A 24194-nucleotide genomic window follows, 5' to 3' on the forward strand; every position below is an offset into this window, starting at 1 on the left:
TTTGTAGTTAAAATAAAATATATCCTAAAGCTTATTTGTTGGAAACAAAGCAGCCTACTGATTAACAGTAATTTGAAAAGACAGTAAAATATTTTTTAGAGATGAGCTGGTTGTATAAAGTTAAATGGAAGAAATATAGAAACTACTTTTATTCATTGTAGTGTCTAAATCACGTGAAGAACTAGACAATTTTTTTCTGAGCTCTGTCAGTAGGGGGCAGCAGAGTTTCAAGTAGTGTGTTTTCAGGTTCCTGGGAAGCTTTGCTAAGGAAAATTTCCTTTTTGTTGTTGTTGTTGCTGTTGCTCTTAAGAAGTTTGTTCTGGCTTGCTTTTTAATGAAGTGCTTTGGTAATATCACTTAAAAGCCCTGTAGCTTTTGTTCAGATATTTAGCCAACTGTTCCCTTAGGCGCTATAGATGCTTTCTTAATGAGAGTATGTATTTTTTTCTTTCTGTAATTTAGGGAGTACCAGGGCCAGGAAAATATTACATTAAAAGTCAATTTCAGAAGAATGAAAGTATGTCATCAAATGTAAATGATGCATCACCTGCTTTTCTTTTTCAATCCTGGGTAGTGTTCTACAGTTATTTCATATTTAGTGTATAGTAGGTATAATGCAATGCCAGCAACACATCCAGTGGTGTTAGGGAGATTATAAAAAGAAAAGTGGTATTTAAGCAAATTAGGAACAGGTGCAGCCTGGGCAAATCATTTTGCCAGAAATGTGGGTAAAAGGAAATGACTTAAGATTACAATATTAACAATAATATGCAGAGATGAATATTCAAATAGAAAGTGTTTATTGAACATTGTCTATTAAGCAAATTTGCTTATGTGGAAGTTCAGTTTAGCTTATAAGAGATTTTAGTCTGGGTTTTAAAATATACTAATGAATACATGAAGTGTTGACGTGTAATCTATGAGGACATGCATATCTTTTGGAGAAGGTTCTGAAGGCTCTCTGGAGCCTAGCTGTAAATTATATCTAAAACTGCCACTGGAGCCTTTATTAGTGATGTGAGAGTCTATTTCACAGTAATCCTGTTCTCCAAGGTCTATATTGAGGGGACTTGAAGGTATCTAAGATATTCCTAAGGGAAGAACATTATAATACTAGCAAACCTTTATAATGTCACAGTGGCCAGATCAAGTCGTTGTGATATTTAACCAATTGTACTATGTAAAACTCTGATTATCTTATTTAACTTGGGAAGGTTATTAACCTTCAGATGACTACAGCGGGCTACTTTAGTTTCATTGTACTTAAGAGGCAACTCCTTGGAGACAGATACATAGATTGCAGGTATGTTTTGGAGACACAGTTAACATGACTTTTTAATGGGTTAGATGTGGTGGTGAGGGACTAGGAAGAATCAAGAATGAACAGTAGGTTTCTGCCTTGAGCAACTTGATAGTACTTAAGGTACTACACAGACTGGATGTGAGGGAATGGGATATTGTGTGTGTGCCCTTGATTTTTAAAAATACCATTTTTACAACTAGAACTCTCAGTTTTTATGCTATTCCTGTTCATCTGTTATATAGTCCTAATGTGACATTACTTGGCGCCAATTATAATATTTTAAATATATTTTCAGAAATGAAAAAGAATATGATATCAGTTTTGCTTAAGAAGACCATGAGGAAAAGAATCATGGTTCTGGGGTGAAAGATATGGAGGAGTTAAAACCAACAGGGGGCTTCCCTGGTGGCGCAGTGGTTGAGAGTCCGCCTGCCGATGCAGGGGACACGGGTTCGTGCCCCGGTCCGGGAAGATCCCACATGCCGCGGAGCGGCTGGGCCCGTGAGTCATGGCCTCTGATCCTGCGCGCCCGGAGCCTGTGCTCCACAACGGGAGAGGCCACAACAGTGAGAGGCCCGTGTACCGCAAAAAAAAAAAAAAAAAAAACCAACCCCCCCCCAAAAAAAAACCAACAGGACTGCCTGCTAGGGGTAGTGTTAGTGTTTAGCTGAATATGAATAGATTTATTAATGATTATGATTGAAAAAGCAATAATGAAATTAACAAGGTGGACTTAGAACACAATTTTTGGTTTATAGGATTAAAGACATGTTATGTTATTAGGATACTTATGTTATTAGGATACTCCGGACGCGCAGGCCCAGCAGCCATGGCTCATGGGCCCAGCTGCTCTGCGGCATGTGGGATCCAGACGGGGGCACGAACCCGTGTCCCCTGCATTGGCAGGCGGACTCTCAACCACTGCACCACCAGCGAAGCCCTATTTTAGTCTTGACTTAAGGAGTTGTCTGGTATTTTATTTAAATGCATGAAATTTTCTTATGTCTTCAACTACTAATTTTTAAAACATAAGATTTACTTTATAATAATGGTTCTCAACTCTTGCTGCATATTAGAATATTTTGGGAAATTTTAATACATTCTGATACCCAGTTGCTTTCTTTCCTCTCTCCCAGAGATTGATTCAACTGGTCCAGAATAGGACCCAGGCACCAATACTTTTTTTTAACTCCTCAAGTCTATATGCAGCCAGGGTTGAGTATTACCATTTAAAAACATTGACTCAGCATTTAAATAATAAGATAGTATTTAAGAAGGCTTTGGAAATGTTCCTACATGAAAGGAGGCTAAAAGCTATATCTGAGCCTAGACTAGGTTTTGTATTAGAGGGGGAAAATGCAGTAGAGGTATAATTAGATCAACCGACAGATTTGGAATATGAATGGTACATTAGATAAAAGTCATATCATTGATACATTTAAGAAAATACATGTAAGAAAATATCCCTATTTTTAATACATACACACTAAAGTATTTAGGGGTAAAGGGCCACAACACATGTAACTTTCCATTAAATGGTTCTATATATATGCGTCCCTCTGTGTGTGTGTGTGTGTGTGTGTGTGTGTGTGTGTGTGTGTTTGTAGAGAGACAGAGAGAAGGAGGAATGGACATACAAACAGAAAGACAAATAGAGTGGGCAAATGAAAAAAGTGAATGGTATAACATGTTAACAGGTGCATCTGGGTAATCATTGCACAGGTATTTTCTGCATTATTTTTATTCATAAATTTGAATGTTCCAAACTTTAAATTAATTCTAAATAATTATAGATTATTCAATGCTATATTTAATAAGATTTCATAATTTACATATAGATACATGTATATTTAATATCAGTTAAATATTATACATTTATAATAAGTAAGCTTATTATAAGTTTATAAAATCATAACTTTAATATTATAAGTTAAAGTGGATTTATATACCACTTGAATCTAAGATTTTTTTCTTAAGGTAGCTAATGGTATTGTTGAGTTAATTGAATATATATGTTGAGGAACTTTGTCAATTTGTGTAATTTTATTACGTAGAAGAAACCATGTTAGATCATGTAGTTTTTCTTTATTATCTTAACTTGCAGAATATTTTAAATGTGAAGATTGTCCACACACTATCATCTGAATCTCATATTGAGATGATTTCCTTTGAAAAGTCTTTCTGGCTTAGTGAAGTACATAATGCATTACTGTATTAATATATAGATGATTTTTCTAAAAGTATATATTTTATGTTTTGATAGATATAAGATCTTAACTCATCTACATTTTCTTCACTCCATTAAGAAATAAACTCCAGATGTTATATTACTAAGAAAGCAGCTTTTAACTCACAAAATATCAAAACGTACCATAGTTTCTCACTGGCATATTTTCTTCTTCTTCACTAGAGGTTTGTCCCTATGAAATCAATCACCCCAGCTCCTGGTGCATATAATGAATCTCGAACTGCTTTCAAGCTCTTGAAGAAAACACCAGGACTGAAAAATAATACCTCATTTGGTCAAAGTGCTGCTCGATTCACACAAGACTCTAGGACAGAGAAAATGCCAGGTTAGCAATGAATTCATGTGTATCTACTCTTTAGCTTTATGCAACTTAGTACTCTTAAAATGGATGCACCAGAAAGTACAATTTTCTGTTCTATGGGTGGTGTTGTCATTTTAAGTCAACATTTTTTAAAGCATTGACTCTACACTAAACACAGATAGATAAAAATAATGTACAGTTTTCATAAGATTTTAATTTAACTTGTCACATCTCTTAGTTGTAATTTTCTATTGTTTTCCTTTTTTCAATAAATTTCCTAATTTTCCCTTGGTGGGTGAACATATATGTTAATTATTTGGTCACTGCCAGTAATATAACTTATGATATTTGGTTTTGTTAAAATTTTATTTTGGGGATGTCCAACCACATGTTCTAGTATTCTCAGTGGGTATTCTAGTATACAGTGGGTAATCTAAAACTATAACACAAAAATAACATATAATGACTAACACATAGGTTGTTTGCTGATGTATAACAAACTCAGTGGCTTAAAAAAACAGACTTTTTCCATCATATCCCATTAATCTGTGGGATTGCTAAAAGGCAGAGTTCAGATGGGACTGTTATTCAGAGTGCATGCATAGCTCAAGCATTGCTGCCCCCAGGGTAGTTGGTCTTTTCACTTGGTAGCTCAGGGCTCCATGAGACCTGGCAGGAAGCTGCAAGGCTTCTTATGACCTACCCTCAGAAATTCCAGGACATCACTTTCTGTTAGTCAATCAAGTGGCACAGCATAGCCTATATTGAAAAGAAGGATATGAAACTTCTTCTTTCAATGACAGGGGTAGCAAGGAATTTGTGGCCATCTTTAATCTGCTATAGATTACCCTCTGGCTACAAAATATTTTCATTTTTCCTACATGCCTTCTCAAGGCCTCCAAAGTCTCAGGCAAGTGTGGTATAATCTTAAAGACCAGGATCTTGTTATCTAAGTGAGGTGTAGGTGCAGGTGGGGATTCTTGGGTGTGGTCCTTCAGATCATCTTGTATGTCTCTCTTCTCTATCAGAAGAGCTGTGAACTACAGATACAAGTTATCTCCCCCATATATTCAACACATAGTGGTGGGAGAGAGATAGGATAATAATACTAGAAACTCCTATTCAAAAAAGAGAGAAAACTGGAGGCCCACAGTATTACCAAATTAAACTTGGGTCCATTTGCTCATGTGCAGTAAAGCCAATCTACTGACACGGGGTTGTGGTGAAGAAAAGTGCAACATTTACTGCAGGGCACCAAGCAAGGAGTCCAGGTAGCTAGTGCTCAAAAGGCCCAAACTCCCCAATGGCTTTCAGGAAAAGGATTTTAAAGACAGGGTGAGGGAGGGGAATTGTGGGGTGCATGAGCAGCTCGTGGACAATCTTCTGATGGGTTAGTTGGGAGGTAATCGGGAGTCAACATCATCAACCTTCTGTTTCCATCCAATCTGGGGTCTACCTGTTTGTGGGCAGCATACAGTTAACTTCTTCCACCTGGTGGAGGTTTCAGTATCTGCAAAACAGCTCAAAGGACATGGCTCAGAATGTTATCTATAGCCTTTGAGGAGGAACTAAAAGTGCTTGACTTTGTTTAATGGCTAAAGTATTATTATTTTGTCTAGCTTGACTGTTTTCCTTTCTTTCTGCATTTTCTCCCTTCTCTGATTAAATTTATTCTTTGGAACTTGGGGAAGGCCTAGGAGGCTAGTTTTCTACAGATAAGAGACAGGCAGAGGGCATTGGGTGAGGGTATCTGTCCTAAGAAGGCCCCATGGGGTTCTGCTCAGTGATAATAGAAGTCACAGGCCTATAGCAATTCTGAAGTCCAAGCAGGCACATGTTGCCATTTTCTTAGTTAGGGCTCAGTTGGGCTCCCTGGGAGTAAGATTTCCTGTGGTGCTTTGTTTTACCTTTTAGGCTCTTGGTTTCATCCTTTGAAACATCCTTCCTCTTCTATAAGAAATAGGCTGTGTTTTCAGCTTTCTCAGCCTGCTTCCTGCCCAGGGAGATCCAGGGTCTATGAGCCACTTTTCATTTTGTACTGTTGTTGTTTGTTTCATTCCAGGTTGGTTCATTCCTTATTAAAACTTTGTAGGTTTCTTATTGTATTTATAATCATATACACTGGACAAAAGCCAAGCTCACATGTACTTCTTAGAAAAACCTTTGTCTACTTTGGGTCACCTTTAGTGTTGCTGTGTTTCCGTACTCTTAGATTCTTAGGAGCACTATTGTTTTAGCTTAGAGGGTCTATGACATATGGCCTTAAAATTCCTAGATGTTCTTTTCTTTAAATGAGAGATTCTATGAGATACCATCTTAAATCTTTTTGAGGTCTTAACAAAGGTCTTACAGCTAAACCCTGGATTTGGTCTCAGGGTGTTTCTTGCTTTGAGAGCTTTTTGCTGTGTGGAGAGACTGGGGATGAAAAACAATTCTTTCAAACTCAGAAAATATTGGTTTCGTTTTATTTCCGTTTGGTTTGGTTTCCGTTCGTTTGATTCCATTTTATTTATTTATATATAAATTCTGCTTGAAAACTGAGCAGCTTTAGCTTATCTCTTTCTAACTATACCTTCTCACACACAGCTAAAAGCAACTAGTTGGCACTTTTGATATTTAGCCTAGAAATTTCCTTAGCTAGAATCCACTATTTTATTAGGTGTTTTCTTCACTATCCCAAGTATTAGTTTTGCCAAAATTTCTGCCATTATAGAATTCAAATTATCTTTTCTCCAACCTCCATAACATTTTTACCACTCTCTTTAAGCCATTACCAGCTGTCTCCTCAAGGCCATTTCTCTAAGTCTTGAGTTGTTTCAGCTTCTGGCCCATTGCCTGATCCCAAACCATTGCTCCAAGTTTTGACACGGTAATTTTTCCTTATAGTAATGCTGTACTCATGGTATAAAATTATTTATTATTTATGCCATTGAGAGGTTGAGTATTATTCTTCTACATCTTCAATCTTGGCTAGTCTGGTGGCTTTCTTCTCCAATAGCATGCAGTGGCAGTGATATTCTAGCACTTCTCAGGCAAAGTCATAAGCTTAACAGCATATACCTGGGCCTATAGAAACAATTGATTTTGGAGACCTGAGCTTCTAGATAGAAATCTGACTAGTCTAAAACTGCCATTCTGGAGAGGTCTTATATAGGTGCTAGGCACTACCCCAGATGAACCTAGCTCAGTAGAGTTTATCATGTATCTGAAATACAAATTATTTCAAAATATCAATTTATTGAGCGACCCAACTGCCTTAAGTTTGGGCCTTGTTTTCAATTTGATGGTATTATAAATAAAGTTTTATAAATTCCCCAAAGGTTATTTTATTTTTTAAAGGATAAAGTTTAATTATGATGACCTCTAAAATCTAATCCTGATCTTACATATTTTAAGAATTAGTGAGAATGGCCTTCATGTGTTTTCTTCTTCCCATGGAGATATTAGTGTACAGTAATGACTTAGACTCACAAATCAGTCATAGAACAGATTCAACCACCTAATATATAGCTCAGAGCTGTGGCAGGTTACTGTTCAAAGGCATCCTAAACTGTCTAACTCTGGGGTTCCTGGGCATTTCTTCACTTAATAACTGGAAAATGAACATAAAAATCCTCTAATGTAAGTGAATTATAATGATCAGGGTGGCTTTTCAAATCAGAACCTTAACAAGGTAGTACCTGAAATGCACACACCTTGAGGTCCCTATATTTAAGTACTTAAGTTCGCTTGTCACAATGTTATGTTGTCCTCTCATGCCAGAAGAGAGGCAAATCTAAGATATTTGTATTTTAAGTCCTTTAAATGGTGGACCAAATAGTTTTCATTATGCTCTCTATTTATATTTTTCCCAAGCATTATCAGTGGAGGAATGTTGGAAGACGTCAGAAATAAGATGTATTGGCATTTAGGTTTTCTGAGAGTTGGCATGACAGACTTTTGGGGAATAGACTTTAGAACTAGAATATTTGAAAAACTGGGAAGAATTTATGGGCAGCTTCTTTGAGAAAAACCTTACATGTATCAGGAGTACAGAGGATTTGACTGCATAGAATGACTTGATCACTTTTAAACCAGAAGGAACCTAAAGTATCATCTAGCCTCATGCCCATTTGTTTGTTTCCTGCCTACAATGAGAAAGGAGATTTCACCAGAATGTAAATCCACACAATGCTTCCTTCATGGAGAAAGACTAGTTATAAAATGTTTAGTGAGTCAGTTTACATTTAGTTGTAAGCTCCTTTTATTGTAGATTGTTCTTGGATGGGCAGCAGTTCACAGATCACATTTTGAGTAGCACTGATCTAGTCAATTCCTATTATCTTCAGACAGGAACTTGAAGCCCAGAAAAACAAATGAGATTTAAGTGATGGTTCATACCTATTTAGTTGCAGATCTAATTTAGTAGATTCCAGATAACATGAGTACAACCAAATCAGGTGTTCTTTCAAGTATTTGATATTGATTTTATGAATATTGCTGCTCACTGGTACTGATTTTTTGAAAAGACTGAATTATAAAACATATACAAATATTTGTTTAAAATATTTGAATGTCTTGATAAAAACTTTTATCAATGGCAAAGAAAGTTGTTTGTATTATTTTGAATGAAAAAAAAGAAATGTTATTCACTCAGATTGTCATTGTAGAAAATATTCCTGGTTATAAATGTACACTAAAGGGTAAAAGGCAAAAATTAAAATAACTAAATACTATGATAGGAAGATTGGGTGATAGGTGATTCTTTTCTGTTCCAAACTGGTTTTTAATGTTGTTACATCAAGATTTCAATACTTTTTGGCATCAAGAATTTCCCTCCTGCCCTCCTCCTTCCCTTCCTTCCTTCCTTCTTTACTGAGTATAATTTACACAATAAAAATAGTTCATTTTAAGTGTACATTTTGATGAGTGTTGGTAAATGTACATAGATAATCACCACTATTTAATCAAGTTTTGGTAAATGTACATAGTCAGATAATCACCACTATTTAATCAAGTTTTAGAACACTTCCATAATTCTTAAAACGTTCTCTCAGGACTTCCCTGGTGGTGCAGTGGTAAAGAATCCACCTGCCAGCGCAGGGGACACGGGTTCAAGCCCTGGTCCGAGAAGATCCCACATGCCGCGGAGCAGCTAAGCCATTGCGCCACAACTACTGAGCCTGTGCTCTAGAGCCCATGAGCCACAACTACTGAGCCTGCATGCCGCAACTACTGAAGCCCCCGTGCCTAGAGCCTGTGCTCTGCAGCAAGAGAAGCCACCGCAATGAGAAGCCCGTGCACCGCAATGAAGAGTAGCTCCTGCTCGCCACAACTAGAGAAAGGCTGCAAGCGGCAGTGAAGACTCAACACAGCCAAAAATAAAAATTAAAAAAAAAAATAAATTTATTAAAAAATAAAATAAAATGAAATGTCATCACCATACCCAAGGTCATCTAGGTTTCAAAAAAAAAAAAAAGTTCCTCATGTCCTTTTGCAGTTAATCTCTACCCCCACTCTTGGCCCTAAGTAACTGTCAGTGTTTCTATGATTTTGCATTTTCTGGAATTTTATATAAATGGAATTACACATTATGTAGGATTTTGTATTTGTTATCTTTCACTTAGCATGATGTTTTTGAGGTTCATTCTCATGTTGTTGCATTTATTTTTTCTTTTTATTATTGAGTATTATTCCACTGTTTGGGTGTAGCACATTTTGTTTATCTGTTCACCAGCTGATGGACATTTGGGTTTTTATTTCTCTTGCAGAAATAACTAGGAGTAGGATTTCTGGGTCATATGGTACGTATATGTTTAACTTTATAAGAATTTGACAAATTGTTTTTCAGAATGGCAAAGCACTTTGCATTCCTGCCAGCAATATATAAGAATTCTTTCTAAAAAATTACTTCATTTATGGTTACTCAGTTTATAAATAAGATATGGTGTATATATACAATGGAATACTACTCAACCATAAAAAACAATGAAATTTTGCCATTTGCAGCAATATGGATGGACTTTGAAGGTATTTTGCTAAGTGAAAAAAGTCAAAGAGAGAAAGACAAATTGTATGATATCACTTATATATGGAATCTACAAAATACAGCAAACTAGTGAATAAACAAAAAAGCAGACTCACAGATATAGAGAACTAACTAGTGGTTACCAATGAGGAGAGGGAAAGGGGGAGGAGCAATACAAGGGCGGGGTAAAAGTAAAAGGGTTATTTTGGGATTATATGAAATGATGTGTGTGAAACTTTTGAAAATTGTAAAGCACTATAGAAGTTAAAGAATCTTTCATTCAATAAATAAAGTAAATAATAAAGTTACTCAGTTTAAAAGAATTAAAAGTGTGCTTATTCTTACATATGATATTCTTCATAATTCTAGGTCCTGGGTTTTATAATATCCAAAACAATACTTTAATTGACAACTTTAGCAATACCTGCTTGAAGAAACAAAAGAAAAGTGCATTTGGTTCTTCTGTTCCTCGGACTCTCTTCCTGGTTCAGAAAGAAGTTTTTCCTACTCCTGGGCCTGCTGGCTATAAGGTAATATGTGGATACCAAAATTATATTATTTATATCTATTACCAAGAATTTAGGGTTTACAGGGTTACATGTGATATATATACCTCATTATTATAAGCCATACTATTATTATTGAAATTATTTGCATATGGTCATTTATGGCATAAGAACAAAAATTAATTTGGTTCACAGCTATGTTTGTAATTTCTTTTGAAAAAGTAGATCTTATTCTTTATCTCTTTGGAGATCTTATATGTAGTTCTTTAAATATTTATCTTCATTTTATGATTGGGCCACTATATTCTGAAAGTAAATTTAGGCTTCCTTTAAATTAGGGCTTCTTTAAATGCTCTCTGCAGTTTTATAATTTTTATGCTGACATCTTACACATCTTTATTAGATTTATTCCTCAGTATTTGATGTTTTTTAATGCTATCAAAATGTTATCTTTTAAATATTTTCATTGTTTAGCTTTCTTTTATTGGTGTAAAGAAATATAATAGTCTTTATTAAAGATTTGCTTTACCAATGATTCATACTTCTTGCTAAATTAAATCATTAATCCTACTAATTTATTATTAGTTTTAAAAAAATTTCCTCAAGTGCTTTTATGCCATCTGTGGATGGCAGTTTCTTTCTTTTTTTTTTTTTTGCGGTATGCGGGCCTCTCACTGTTGTGGCCTGTCCCATGGCGGAGCACAGGCTCTGGACGCGCAGGCTCAGCGGCCATGGCTCACGGGCCCAGCTGCTCCGCAGCATGTGGGATCTTCCCGGACCGGGGCACGAACCCCTGTCCCCTGCATCGGCAGGTGGACTCTCAACCACTGTACCACCAGGGAAGCCCGGCAGTTTCTTTTTTTCTCAGTTAGTTTCATCTTTTATATATATATTTTTTGGCTTACTGAATTTGTGCCTCCCAGAACAAGGCTCAAGAATGTTCATATGAATTAAAAATATCCAGAACCCAACAAGGTAAAATTCACAGAGTGTAGCACTGAATAAAAAAAAAATTACTAGGTATGCAAAGGAGCAGGAAAGTATCAATAGAAAGAGGCCCAGAAGTTATACAGATGACAAAATTAGTGGAAAGTACATTAAACAGTTATTATAACTATATTCTATATGTTCAAGAAGGTAGAAGAAACATTGAGCATATTAAGTAGAGCAATAACACAAATAGAAAGGCACAAATTAAAGTTCTAGAGATGGCAAGTATTGATATAATGTATGAAAAAATGTACACTAGTTAGCAGGAGATTAGTTCAGACTAAAAAATTAGATAACCTCAAGACGGTAATAGAAAATGTTAATATCTCAAATGAAGTACAGTGAGAAAAAAACACAAAAAAAGAATAAAGTATAAGTGAACTATGGGACAGTTTGAGGTGGCTTAAATGTGTAACTGGAATCCTTGAAAGAAAGAGTGAGGGGACACAAAAAATAATTTTAAGAAATAAGGCTGAAAATTTCCAAACTTCGATGAGAACTAGAACCACATATCCATGAAGCTCAACAAACCCATAGCACAAAAGCCATCAAGGAAACTATGCCAAGGCAAATTATAATCAAATTGAATAAATTGGTAAAAAAGAAAAAAACTCGTAAAAGCAGCCAGAGGAAAAGTATACATGACATTAAGAGGGATGAAGTTAAAAATGACAGTACATTTCATGTTGGAAGTGATGCAAGTCAGAAGACAGCAGTGCAACATCTTTAAAGTATTGAAAGAAAACAATTGTCAACCTGTAATTCTACTGCAGGCTCAAAAATCATTCAAAAATGAAAACAAACTGAAAAGCTTTTCTAAAAACTTCCATTTATAAAGTGAATAAGTCATGGGGATGTAATGTACAGCATGGTGACTATAGTTAATAATACTGTATTGAATATTTGAAAGGTGCTAAGATAGTAAATCTAAAAAGTTCTCATCTCAAGAAAAAAACCTTTGTGGTGATGGGTGTTAACCTGACATTGTGGTAATCATTTTGTGATATGTTTAAGTATCAAATCATTATGTTGCATACCTGAAACTAATATAATGTTGTATGTCAATTCTACCTCCATAAAAAAGAAGAACTTTTCATATATATAAAAGCTGAAATATTTATCTGCAAAAGACCTACAGTGTAAGTAAAGTTAAGGGAAGTCCTCCAGGCAGAGAAAAATGTTACCAGATGGAATCTGGAGCTGTATAAAGTAATGCAGAGTATCAAAGATAACCATGTGGGTAAATATAAAAGGGTTTGTTTGATTTCTCATTTTATTGAAAGCCAAACATTTTACATGTGTTTGATTTGCTGACAATTTACCTTTACAGAAAGTAGTGGAAGCCAAGAGAGGAATTCCTATTCTGTTATTTTAAAGTTTAGAATTGTCAAAGAAGAGATTCTGGACACATACAAGAAATGTAGAAAATCCCTATTTCACAATGATCAGCAGAAAACAAGAAATAGTCCTGAGATCAGAGATTATATGAGTAAGAAGTTTACTCATTTAATTATTATAGCCTAATAGGTTGACAGGAAGCCACTCTCATGAGTAAAATTCTGACAGTGCAGTTGGCTACACATGAAACCTTTTAGAGTTCAGATTTTAAAAGGACATCTTAATGTTTGTGTATATAATTATTCTTTCTCATTTCTGAGGAATTTGAGAAAGCTTAAGAGAATGCGTATATAGAAAAGTTTAAGTAGCTAACAATTCGGGTGGAAAATATAGAAAGAATAGATAAGTAGATAATCTGTAGAGAGAATATAAACAGATGTTAAACACTGGGGAAGTTTGAACATAGCTGTCAGATCATTAAAGGGCATGTACAAAACATTGGAAATGTGTTCATACTATAGTACACACTTGGAAATAATGATTGAATGAATGAATAGAAGAGAGAGGCATAGAAGTATAATCTAGGAAGTTTAAAGAGAAGAACAATTTATTGTAAAAAATGCTAAAGAAAATTAAAATGACTTTGTATAAGTTTGGTTTGGCAAAAGAATTGCTAAGAAGATACAAGAATCCTGTAGGGGTGGGGTAGATGATATAGGGATAGCAGAGCCACTGAAGTACTAAACTGGATTGGACTCTCCTATCAGAGAAAATGATTTTCAACCCAGAAAGTGTGGAACACACATGCTTTATAGGAAATTGAACACTAATATACTTATGGTGGTATAGGGTAAGAGTACCCTAGTACTTAAAAAAATTTTTTTAATGAAAAGCTACACAGGGCTTCCCTGGTAGCGCAGTGGTTGAGAGTCCGCCTGCCGATGCAGGGGACACGGGTTCGTGCCCCGGTCCGGGAAGATCCCACATGCCGCGGAGCGGCTGAGCCCATGAGCCATGGCCGCTGAGCCTGCGCGTCTGGAGCCTGAGCTCCGCAACAGGAGAGGCCACAACAGTGAGAGGCCCGCGTATCGCAAAAAAAAAAAAAAAAGCTACAAAAATTTGCATGTCATCCTTGCACAGGATGATAATATCTGTATTGTTCCAACTTTAGTATATTTGCTATTAAAGTAAGCACCCTAGTGCTTTAAATTAGTTAAAAACTTTAGCTGTAGCTAAAATACATCTCATTGTAATGAAAGAACAGCTGTGAAATCATTATTAGTAATCTTTTAGTAATACTGCAGATTTATAGGCATATCAGAAAAATGGAAATGAATAAAGGTTTTTCTTATTTAAAAAAAATTATTAAAATTTCACAAAGTGAGATTTTCATAAATTCTTGCAAAATTTTAAATTGTTGTTAGTAAAGTTGCAGGATATAATTAACATTCAAAAGTCAGTGGCATTTTTACACACTAACAACAACTGTCCAAAAAATAAATTAAGGAAACAATCCCATTTACAATAGAATGAAAAATACTTAGTAATAAATTTAACCAAGGAAGAGAAAGGTACACTTGACAACTATAAAACATTGATTAAAAAAAAAATTGAAGAAGACACAAATAAATGGCAAGATAGCCCATGTTCATGGATTGGAAAAATTAATATTGTGAAAATGTCCATACTACCCAAATGATATACAGATTCAGTGCAATCTCTATCAAAATTCCAATGGCATTTTTCACAGAAATAGAAAAAAATTCTAAAATTTATATGGGACCATAAAAGATCTCAAATAGCCAAAGCAATCTTGAGCAAAAAGAACAGGAGGCCTCACACTACCTCATTTTAAAATACAGTACAAAGCTATAGTAATAAAAACAGTTTTGTACTGGCATAAAAACAGACATATAGACCATTGGAACAGAATAGAGAGCCTCAGAAATACATCCATATATTTTCTTCCAAGAACACTTGATGAAGAAAAGACAGTCTCTTCAATAAACTGTGCTGGGAAAACTGGATATCCACATGCAGAAGAATGAAACTGGACTTTTATCACACACCATATAAAAAAATCAAGCCAAGATTAATTAGAGACTTAAATGTAAGACCTGAAACTGTAAAACGATTAGAAGAAAACACAGGGAAAAAGCTTTTTGACACTTATCTAGACAATAATTTCTTTACATATGACCCCAAAAGCACAACCAACGAAAGCAAAAATAAACAAATTGGATTGCATCAAACTATAATAAAAAGCTTCTGTACAGTAAAGGAAACAATCAACAGAATGAATGGGAAAAGAATATTTACAAACCATGCATCTGATAAGGCGTTACTATCCAAAATATATAAGAAACTCAAACAGCTCAATAGCAAGAAAACTAATAGTTTGATTTAAAAATGGACAAAGGATGTGAATGGACATTTCTTAAAAGAAGACATACAAATGGCCAACAGGTATATGAGAAAATGCTCAACATCACTAATCAACAGGGAGATGCAAATAAAAATCACAATGCCATATCATCTCACATCTGTTAGAATGGGCATTCTCAGGCAAGAGAAGTGTTGGTGAGGATATGGAGAAAAGGAAACCCTTGTGCACTGTTGGTGGGAATGTAAATTGGTACAGCCATTGTGGAAAACAGTATGGAGATTCCTCAAAAAATTAAAAATGAACTACTGTATGATCCAGCAATCTGACTGGTGATTATATATCTAAAGGAAATGAAGTCAGTATATTGAAGAGATATCTGCTGTTCATTGCAGCATTATTCACAGTGGCTGAGATGTGAATCAATGTATGTGTCTATAGAAAGATGAATGGATAAAGAAGATTGTGTGTACACACACACAAATGCCACATACAGGGGAATACTATTCAGCCTTAAAAGAGAAGGAAATCCTGCCATTTGCAACAACAGGGATGAAGAACTCCTGAAGAACATTATGCTAAATCAAATAATGAAATAAGCTGAATGCAGAAAGACAAATACTGCATGATTTCATTTATATATGGAATCTAAAAAAATAGAACTCATAGAAGCAGAGTAGAATGATGTTTGTCAAGGGCTGAGGGGTGATGGAAAAGGGGAGATGTTGGACAAAGGATACAAAATTTCAATGCAGGATGAGTAAGTTCTGGAGATCTAATGTATAGCATGGTGACTATAGTTAATAATACTGCATTGTATACTTAAAATTTGCTAAGAGAGTATATCTTAAATGTTTTCATTACCACATGAGTTAAAACTATCATCAAGCTGAGAAAAAATAATGCAAATTTAGCTATATGATTGGAAGTAATATCTCTCTAAAACACGTCATGTCATGGTACTGCCTTTTAATAAGCTCCTTTTGCCTAAAATTCTGTGCCTTCTATCAGGTATAGGAAGAAATTTAAGTCTAAGAACAATGTCCTTTTCATAATCTGTTGTCTACCTAGTTTTCTAAACTCCTATCTTACTATTGCCATAATTTCCCTTCACTCCAAGCTCAAAAATGCCTTTAAGATAACACAAAATTAATGAACACACGCTAACTGCTTTGTTAATAAAAACTTGACTGACAACAATTATTTTTAAAATAAATACAATACCCTTTATGGTGTCTGTCTAGCTCTCTAGCCTCATTTCTCACTGCTGCCATAATTTCCCTTAGTTTTTGCTTCTCACTCCCTTACCTTTACCTTCACTTAAAGTTCCTTAAATACAACATGATACATCATATCATTGTACAAGTATTTTCATGCATTGGGAGGACAGAAGACTCAGCATTCCTTTGTCCCTTTAGGTGATAAGGTTCATTAATGATGCTTCTGCAGGTTCATCTATAGAAACCTTGTTACAGCTTTTACTTCCTCTAAAGAGCCTAGTTGGACTCCCTTCTCAGCTCTCGCCAAGGTATAGACTAACCCAGGGTCTGATTTGAGGGCCTCATTAAACCAATCAATGCAAGCTTTTGGCCTTTACTGGGAATTCCTTGTTCTTCAGGAATAATTTCAGTCCCTCAGATTTCCATCATGAATGAGGTTCAAAGGGTTACCTGTACATGCAGTTTCAGGGTAGGCCTATGCTGAGGCAGTTAGTGTAGTATGCATGCAAACCAGGATATTTAAGGGCATCAGAGACCTGTTATTTGCTTAAATCTTGGGTGGCTGAACACCACTTGTCCCTCTAAGAAGTTGGAAGATGCCCACTTCTTGGGGGTTGCATAACTAAGTAGCATGCCACAGTCTTGTGTGTAATTAGAATTAACCAGACAAATTGCTTTACCAACTAAGAATGGCTGTGACCACCCCCCATAGAATTGAGGAACGACTATCAGTCTGTCAGTCTTGTCCATGCCAGAGCCAAATCAGGTCTCCTGTGCTGAGTCAAATTAAGCACTGTGTGTAACATGTTTTAAAACATTACATTATCAATTAATATGGAGCCCCCTTTTTCAGTCTCCAAAAATTTCTTCACTGCCCTTTCAGCCTCCATTAACAAATTGTCACCCTCAAAGATTTGCTAAAATCTCTCTCATGATATGGGGCAGAATATATGTCTAGTTCTCCTAGAAATTTCCTATTCATTCTTTAAAATTTTTTTTAAAATTTTATATTGGAATATAGTTGCTTAACAATATTGTGTTAGTTTCAGGTGTACATCAAAGTGATTCAGTTATACATATACATATATCTATTCTTTTTCAAATTCTTTTTCCACTTAGGTTGTTACACAGTATTGAGTAGAGTTCCCTGTGCTGTACAGTAGGACCTGGCTGGTTATCCATTTAAAATAAAGCAGTGTGTACATTGCTTCCCTAGGAGTGGGATTGCAGGATCATATGGTAGTTCTATGTTTAGTTGTTTAAGGAACCTCCATACTGTTCTCCATAGTGGCTGTACCAATTTACATTCCCATCAACAGTGTAGAGGGGTTCCCTTCTCTCCACACCCTCTCCAGCATTTATTGTTTGTGGATTTTTTGATGATAGCCCTTCTGACTGGTGTGAGGTGATATCTCATTGTAGTTTTGATTTGCATTTCTCTAATAATTAACGATGTTGAACATCATTTCATGTGCCTCTTGGCCATCTGTATGTCTTCTTTGGAAAAATGGCTATTTAGGTCTTCTGCCCATTTTTTGATTGGGTCATTTGTTCTCAGGATGTTAAGCCTCATGAGCTGTTTGTAAATTTTGGAGACTAATCCCTTGTCAGTCACATCACTGGCAAATATTTTCTCCCATTCTGTGAGTTGTCTTTTCATTTTGTTTATGGTTTCCTTTGCTGTGCAAAAGCTTTTGAATTTTATTAGGTCCCATTTTTTAATTTTTGTTTTTATTTCCATTACTCTGGGAGATGGATTGAAAAAGATATTGCTGCAATTTATGTCGGAGAGTGTTTTGCCTGTGTTTTCCTCTAAGAGTTTTATAGTGTCCGGTCTCACATTTAGGTCTTTACTCCATTTTGAGCTTATTTTTGTGTATGGTGTTAAAGAATGTTCTAATTTCATTTTTTTACATGTAGCTGTCCAGTTTTCCAAGCACCATTTATTGAAGAGACTGTCCACCATTGTATAGTCTTGCCTCCTTTGTCATAGATTAATTGACCATAGGTGCGTGGGTTTATTTCTGGGCTTTCTATCCTGTTCCATTGATCTATATTTCTATTTTTCTGTCAGTACTGTACTGTTTTGATGACTATATATTTGTAGTATAGTCTAAAATCAGGGAGCCTGATTCTTCCAGCTCCATTTTTCTTTCTCAAGATTGCTTTGGCTATTTGGGGTCTTTTGTGTCTCCATACAAATTTTAAGATTTTTTTGTTCTAGTTCTGTGAAGAATGACATTGGTAATTTGATAGGGATTGCATTGAATGTGTAGATTGCCTTGGGTTGTATAGTCATTTTGACAATATTGATTCTTCCAGTCCAAGAACATGGTATATCATTGTATCAGTTTGTGTCATTTTCAATTTCTGTCATCAGCACCTTATAGGTTTTGGAGGACAGGTCTTTCGCCTCCTTAGGTAGGTTTTTTCCTAGGTATTTTATTCCTTTTGATGCGGTGGCAAATGGGATTGTTTTTTGAATTTCACTTTCTGATCTTTTGTTGTTAGTGTATAGAACTACAACAGATTTCTGTGTATTACTTTTGTAACCCACAACTTTACCAAATTCACTGATGAGCTCTATTAGTTTTCTGATAGTGTCTTTAGGACACTTTAGGACACTAACAGTGACTTCTTCTTTTCTAACTTTTATTTCTTTTTCTTCTCTGATTGCCATGGCTTTTATTCTTCAATTTGTTGATGTGCTGTATCATGCTGATTGATTTGAGGATATTGAAAAATCCTTGCACCCGTGGAATAAATGCCACTTGATCATGGTGTATGACCCTTTTAATGTATTGTTGGATTTGGATTGCTAGTATTTTGTTGAGAATTTTTGCATCTATGTTCATCAGTGATATTGGCCTATAATTTTCTTTTTCTGTGGTATCTTTGGTTTTCGTATCACAGTGATGGTGGCCTCATAGAATGAGTTTGGGAATGTTCCTCCCTCTGCTATATTTTGGAAAAGTTTGAGAAGGATAGGTGTTAGCTCTTCTCTAAATGTTTGATAGAATTCACCTGTGAAGCCATCTGGTCCTGGACTTCTGTTGGTTTGTAGTTTTTAAATCACAGTTTCAATTCCAGTGCCTGTGGTTGGTCTGTTCATATTTTCTATCTCCTCCTGGTTCAGCCTTGGGGGATTGTACCTTCCTAAGAATTTGTCCATTTCTTCCAGGTTGTCCATTTTATTGGCATATGGTTACTTGTCCTAGTCTCTTATGAGCCTTTGTATTTCTTTGGTGTCATTGTTACTTCTCCCTTTTCTTTTCTAATTTTGTTGATTTGAGTCTCCTCCCTTTTTTCTTGTTGAGTCTGGCTAATGGTTTATCAATTTTTTTTTATCTTTTCAAAGAACCAGGTTTTAGTTTCATTGATATTTGTTATTGCTTTCTTTGTCTCTATTTCATTCATTTCTTCTCTCATCTTTATGATTTCTTTTGTTCTACTAACTTTAGGTTTTGTTTCTTCTTATTTCTCTAGCTGCTTTAGGTATAAGTTTAGGTTATTTGAGATTTTTCTTGTTTCCTGAGGTAAGATTGTATTGCTATAAACTTCCCTCTTAAAACTGCTTTTGTTGCATCCCATAGGTTTTGGATCATTGTGTTTTCATTTTCATTTGTCTCTAGGTAGTTTTAATTTTCTCTGATTTCTTCAGTGATCCTTTTGTTATTTAGTATCATATTGTTTAGTCTCCACATGTTCATTTTACTTACAGTTTTTTTCTCATACTTAATTCTAATCTCATAGTGTTGTGGTCAGAAAAGATGCTTGATATGATTTCAATTTTCTTAAATTTACTAAGGCTGCCTTTGTGGCCCAGCATGTGGTCAGTCCTGGAGAATGTTCCATGTTCACATGAGAAGCATGTGTATTCTGCTGTTTTTGGAAGCAGTGCTCTATGAATATCAATTAAGTCCATCTGGTCTAATGTGTTATTTAAGGCATGTGTTTCCTTATTGATTTTCTGTCTGTATGATCTGTCCATTGATGAAAGTGGGGTGTTAAAATCCCCCACTGTTATTGTGTTACTGTTGATTTCTCCTTTTATGGCTGTTAGTATTTGCCTTGTATATTGAGATGCTCCTATTTTGGGTGCATATATATTTACAGTTTTTATATTTTCTTGGACTGATCCCTTGATCATTATGTAATATCCTTCTTTGTCTCTTATAACAGTCTTTATTTTAAAGTCTGTTTTGTCTGATATGAGTATCGCTACTTCAGCTTTCTTTTGATTTCCATTTGTATGGAATACCAGAATATCTTCTTCCATCCCCTCACTTTCAGTATGTATGTGTCCCTAGGTCTGTCCTGGGTCTCTTGTAGACAGCATATATATGGGTCTTCTTTTTTTTTTTTTTGTATCCATTCAACCTGTCTTTGTCTTTTAGTTGAAGCATTTAATCCATTTACATTTAAGGTAATTATTGATATGTATGTTCCTATTGCAATTTCCTTAATTATTTTGGGTTTGTTTTTGTAGGTCTTTTTTCTTCCCTTCTTCTTTTGTTCTCTTTTCTTGTGGTTTTATGGCCGTCTTTAGTGCTGTGTTAGGGTTCCTTTTTCTTTTCGTGTGTTTGTGTCTATTATAGTTTTTGGGTTTGTTGTTCCCATATGGTTTTGGTATAGCAGTCTGTATATGTACAAGTTTGTTTTAAGTTGTTGGTCTCTTTCCCACCTAGAGGAGTTCCTTTAGTATTTGTTGCAAAGCTGGTCTGGTGGTTCTGAATTCTCTTAACTTTTGCTTGTCTGTAAAGCTCTTAATTTCGCCATCAAAGCTGAATGAGAGCTTTGCTTGGTGGAGTATTCTTTGTTGTAGGTTCTTCCCTTTCATCACTTTAAATATATCATGCCACTCCCTTCTGACCTGCAGAGTTTCTGATGAGAAATTAGCTGAAATCTTATGGGAGTTCCCTTGTATGTTGTCATTTTTCCCTTGTTGCTTTTAATATTTTCTCTTTGTCTTTAACTTTTGTTAATTTGATTACTATGTGTCTCGGCATGTTCCTCCTTGGGTGTATCCTGCCTGGGACTCTCTGCACTTCCTGTACTTGGGTGACTGTTTCCTTTCCCATGTTAGGGAAGTTTTTCAGCTATTATCTCTTCAAATATTTTCTCAGGTCCTTTCTCTCTTCTCCTCTGGGACCCTTATAATGCTAATGTTGGTGCATTTAATGTTGTTCCAGAGGTCTCTTAGACTGTTTTCATTTCTTTTCATACTTTTTTCTTTATTCTGTTCTGTGACAGTGATTTCCACCACTTTATCTTCCAAGTCACTTGTCCGCTCTTCTACCTCAGTTATTCTGCTATTTATTCCTTGTAGTGTATTTTTCATTTCAGTTATTGTATTGTTCATCTCTATTTGTTTGTTCCTTAGTTCTTCTAGGTCTTTGTTAAACATTTCTTGCATCTTCTTGATCCTTGCCTCCATTCTTTTTCCAAGATACTGGATCATCTTCACTATCATTATTCTGAATTCTTTTTTCTGGAAGATTGCCTATCTCTAATTAACTTACTTGTTTTTCTTGGGTTTTATCTTGTTATTTCATCTGGGACATATTCCTCTGCCATTTCATTTTGTCTAACTTTCTGTCATTGTGGTTTCCATTCCATAGGCTGCATGATTGTAGTCTTCTTGCTTCTGCTGTCTGCCCTCTGGTGGATGAGGCTATCTAAGAGGCTTGTGCAAGCTTCCTGATGGGAGGGACTGGTTTTTGGGTAGATCTGGATCTTGTCCCTCTGGTGGGCAGGGCCATGCTCAGTAAAAAGTTAATCTGCTTGTCTGATGGGTGGGGCTGTGTTCCCTCTCTTTTGGTTGTTTGGCCTGAGGCGACTCAGCACTTGAGCCTAAAGACTGTTTGGTGGGGCTGATTGTGTCTTCTGGGAGTGCTCACACCAGAGTACTTCCCAGAACTGCTGCTGCCAGTGTCTTTGTCCCCACAGTGAGCCACAGCCCACCCCCCCACCCACCTCTGCAGGAGACCCTCCAATACTAGCAGGTAGGTCTGGCCTAGTCTCATGGGGTCACTGCTTTTTTTCCCCTGGGTCCTGGTGAACACAGGACTTTTTGTGCACTCTCCAAGAGTGGAGTTTCTGTTTCCCCCAGTCCTGTGGAAGTCCCACAGTCAAATCCCGTTTGCCTTCCAAGCCAGATTGTCTGGGGACTACTCTTCCCATTGCTGGACCCCCAGGCTGGGAAGCCTGACATGGGGCTCAGGACTTTCACTCCCATGGGAGAACTTCTGTGGTATAATTGTTTTCCGTTTTGTGAGTTGTCAACCCAGCGAGTATGGGATTTGATTTTATCGTGATTGCATCCCTCCTACCATCTCGTTGTGGCTTCTTCTTTGTCTTTGGATGTACGGTATCTTTTTTGTTAGATTAGAGGCCCTATTCATTCTCCATATATTGTTCATATGTCACCCTCCTTGGAAATCTTTCATTGATCACATTTTCTCCCTGCTTCCACCCCACTGTCCCTGCCTCTTTGATGTCACAGTATTTTGCATATCCTCAGATTTCAGTTTAGTGGAATTAATTACTATATTTTGGTTTAGTATTGTTTTAAGGTACACAGTACAATTTTAAGATGAGAACAAATGGCAACAACAATGAAAACAAAAGAAACTAGAAAGAAGTATGATTAACAATTTTAAGGGAGGAATTGTTATGTAACTAATTTGTCATTTGATTTCCTGAATTACTGACACATTAACTCTTTTATGTTTCATTATATGTCAACTTTGTATTTATGGGATTAATTTTTGTATTTTTGGACATTAATTTTTTTCATTTTGTTAATTTTATGTCATTTTTTATTTTGGGGACAAAGATTCTGTGTTGGTAGTTATTTTCTCTCAGCACTTTAAACATGTTATTCCATTGCTTTAAGCATTATGTGATTTCTCTTGAGAAGTAAGTTGTCATACTTATTGTTTCTCTTTTGAAAGCAATTATTATTATTATTATTTGGTCTTTGTATTTTATGTGTCAAGAGTGTGGTTTTCTTTTTTTTATTAATTTTTATTCATTCAACATTGCTTTACAATATTGTATTAGTTTCTGCTTTACAGCAAAGTGAATCAGCTATACGTATACATATATACCCTCTTTTTTCGATTTCCTTCCCATTTAGGTCATCATAGAGCATTGAATAGAGTTCCCTGTGCTATACAGTATGTTCTCAGTTATCTATTTTATACATAGTAGTGTATATATGTCAATCCCAATCTCCTAATTCACCCCACCCCCCTTTCCCCGCTTGGTGTCCATATGTTTGTTCTCTATGTCTATGTCTCTATTTCTGCTTTGCAAATAAGTTCATGTGTACCATTTTTCTAGATTCCACATATAAGTGATATTATACAATATTTATTTTTGTCTTTCTGACTTACTTCACTCCATATGACAGTCTCTAGGTGCATCCATGTCCCTGCAAATGGCACAATTTTATTCCTCTTTATGGCTGAGTAATATTCCATTGTATCTGTGTACCACACCTTCTTTATCCATTCCTCTGTTGATGGACATTTAGGTTGCTTCCATGTCCTGGCTATTGTAAATAGTGCTGCAATGGGCATTGGGGTGCATGTATATTTTCAAATTATGGTTTTCTCTGGGTATATGCCCAGGAGTAGGATTGCTGGGTGATATGGTATGTTTACTTGCTTGAGGTTTGCAGAGTCTTTGAGTCTCTGGATTGATGTCTTTCATCAATTTTAAACAATTCTTGACTATTATATGTTCATATATTTTTTCTGTTACATTCTTTCCTGCTTGTCTTTCTGGGATGCTAATAAATAAGTATGTTACACCTATGCCCCATACCCCCAACATGTCTTATAAGCCCTCTGTATTATGCCTTCTTTTTCTCTTTGTGCTTCAGTTAGGTA

General features: G+C 35.7%; 1 protein-coding gene across 1 annotated transcript in view; it reads left to right on the top strand.

Annotated features, from left to right (window-relative positions):
- STPG2 (sperm tail PG-rich repeat containing 2) overlaps nt 1-24194 on the top strand; it is a gene marked incomplete at its 3' end in the record, with an annotated part of 527449 nt that overhangs the window by 75009 nt on the left and 428246 nt on the right. The window contains 3 exon segments of the mRNA XM_082642509.1: nt 463-570; nt 3714-3876; nt 10229-10389. Coding sequence (XP_082498635.1) covers nt 463-570; nt 3714-3876; nt 10229-10389 — 432 coding nt within the window.

Source organism: Mesoplodon mirus, assembly GCF_964341445.2.
Source record: "Mesoplodon mirus genome assembly, chromosome: 2".
NCBI lineage: Eukaryota > Metazoa > Chordata > Mammalia > Artiodactyla > Ziphiidae > Mesoplodon > Mesoplodon mirus.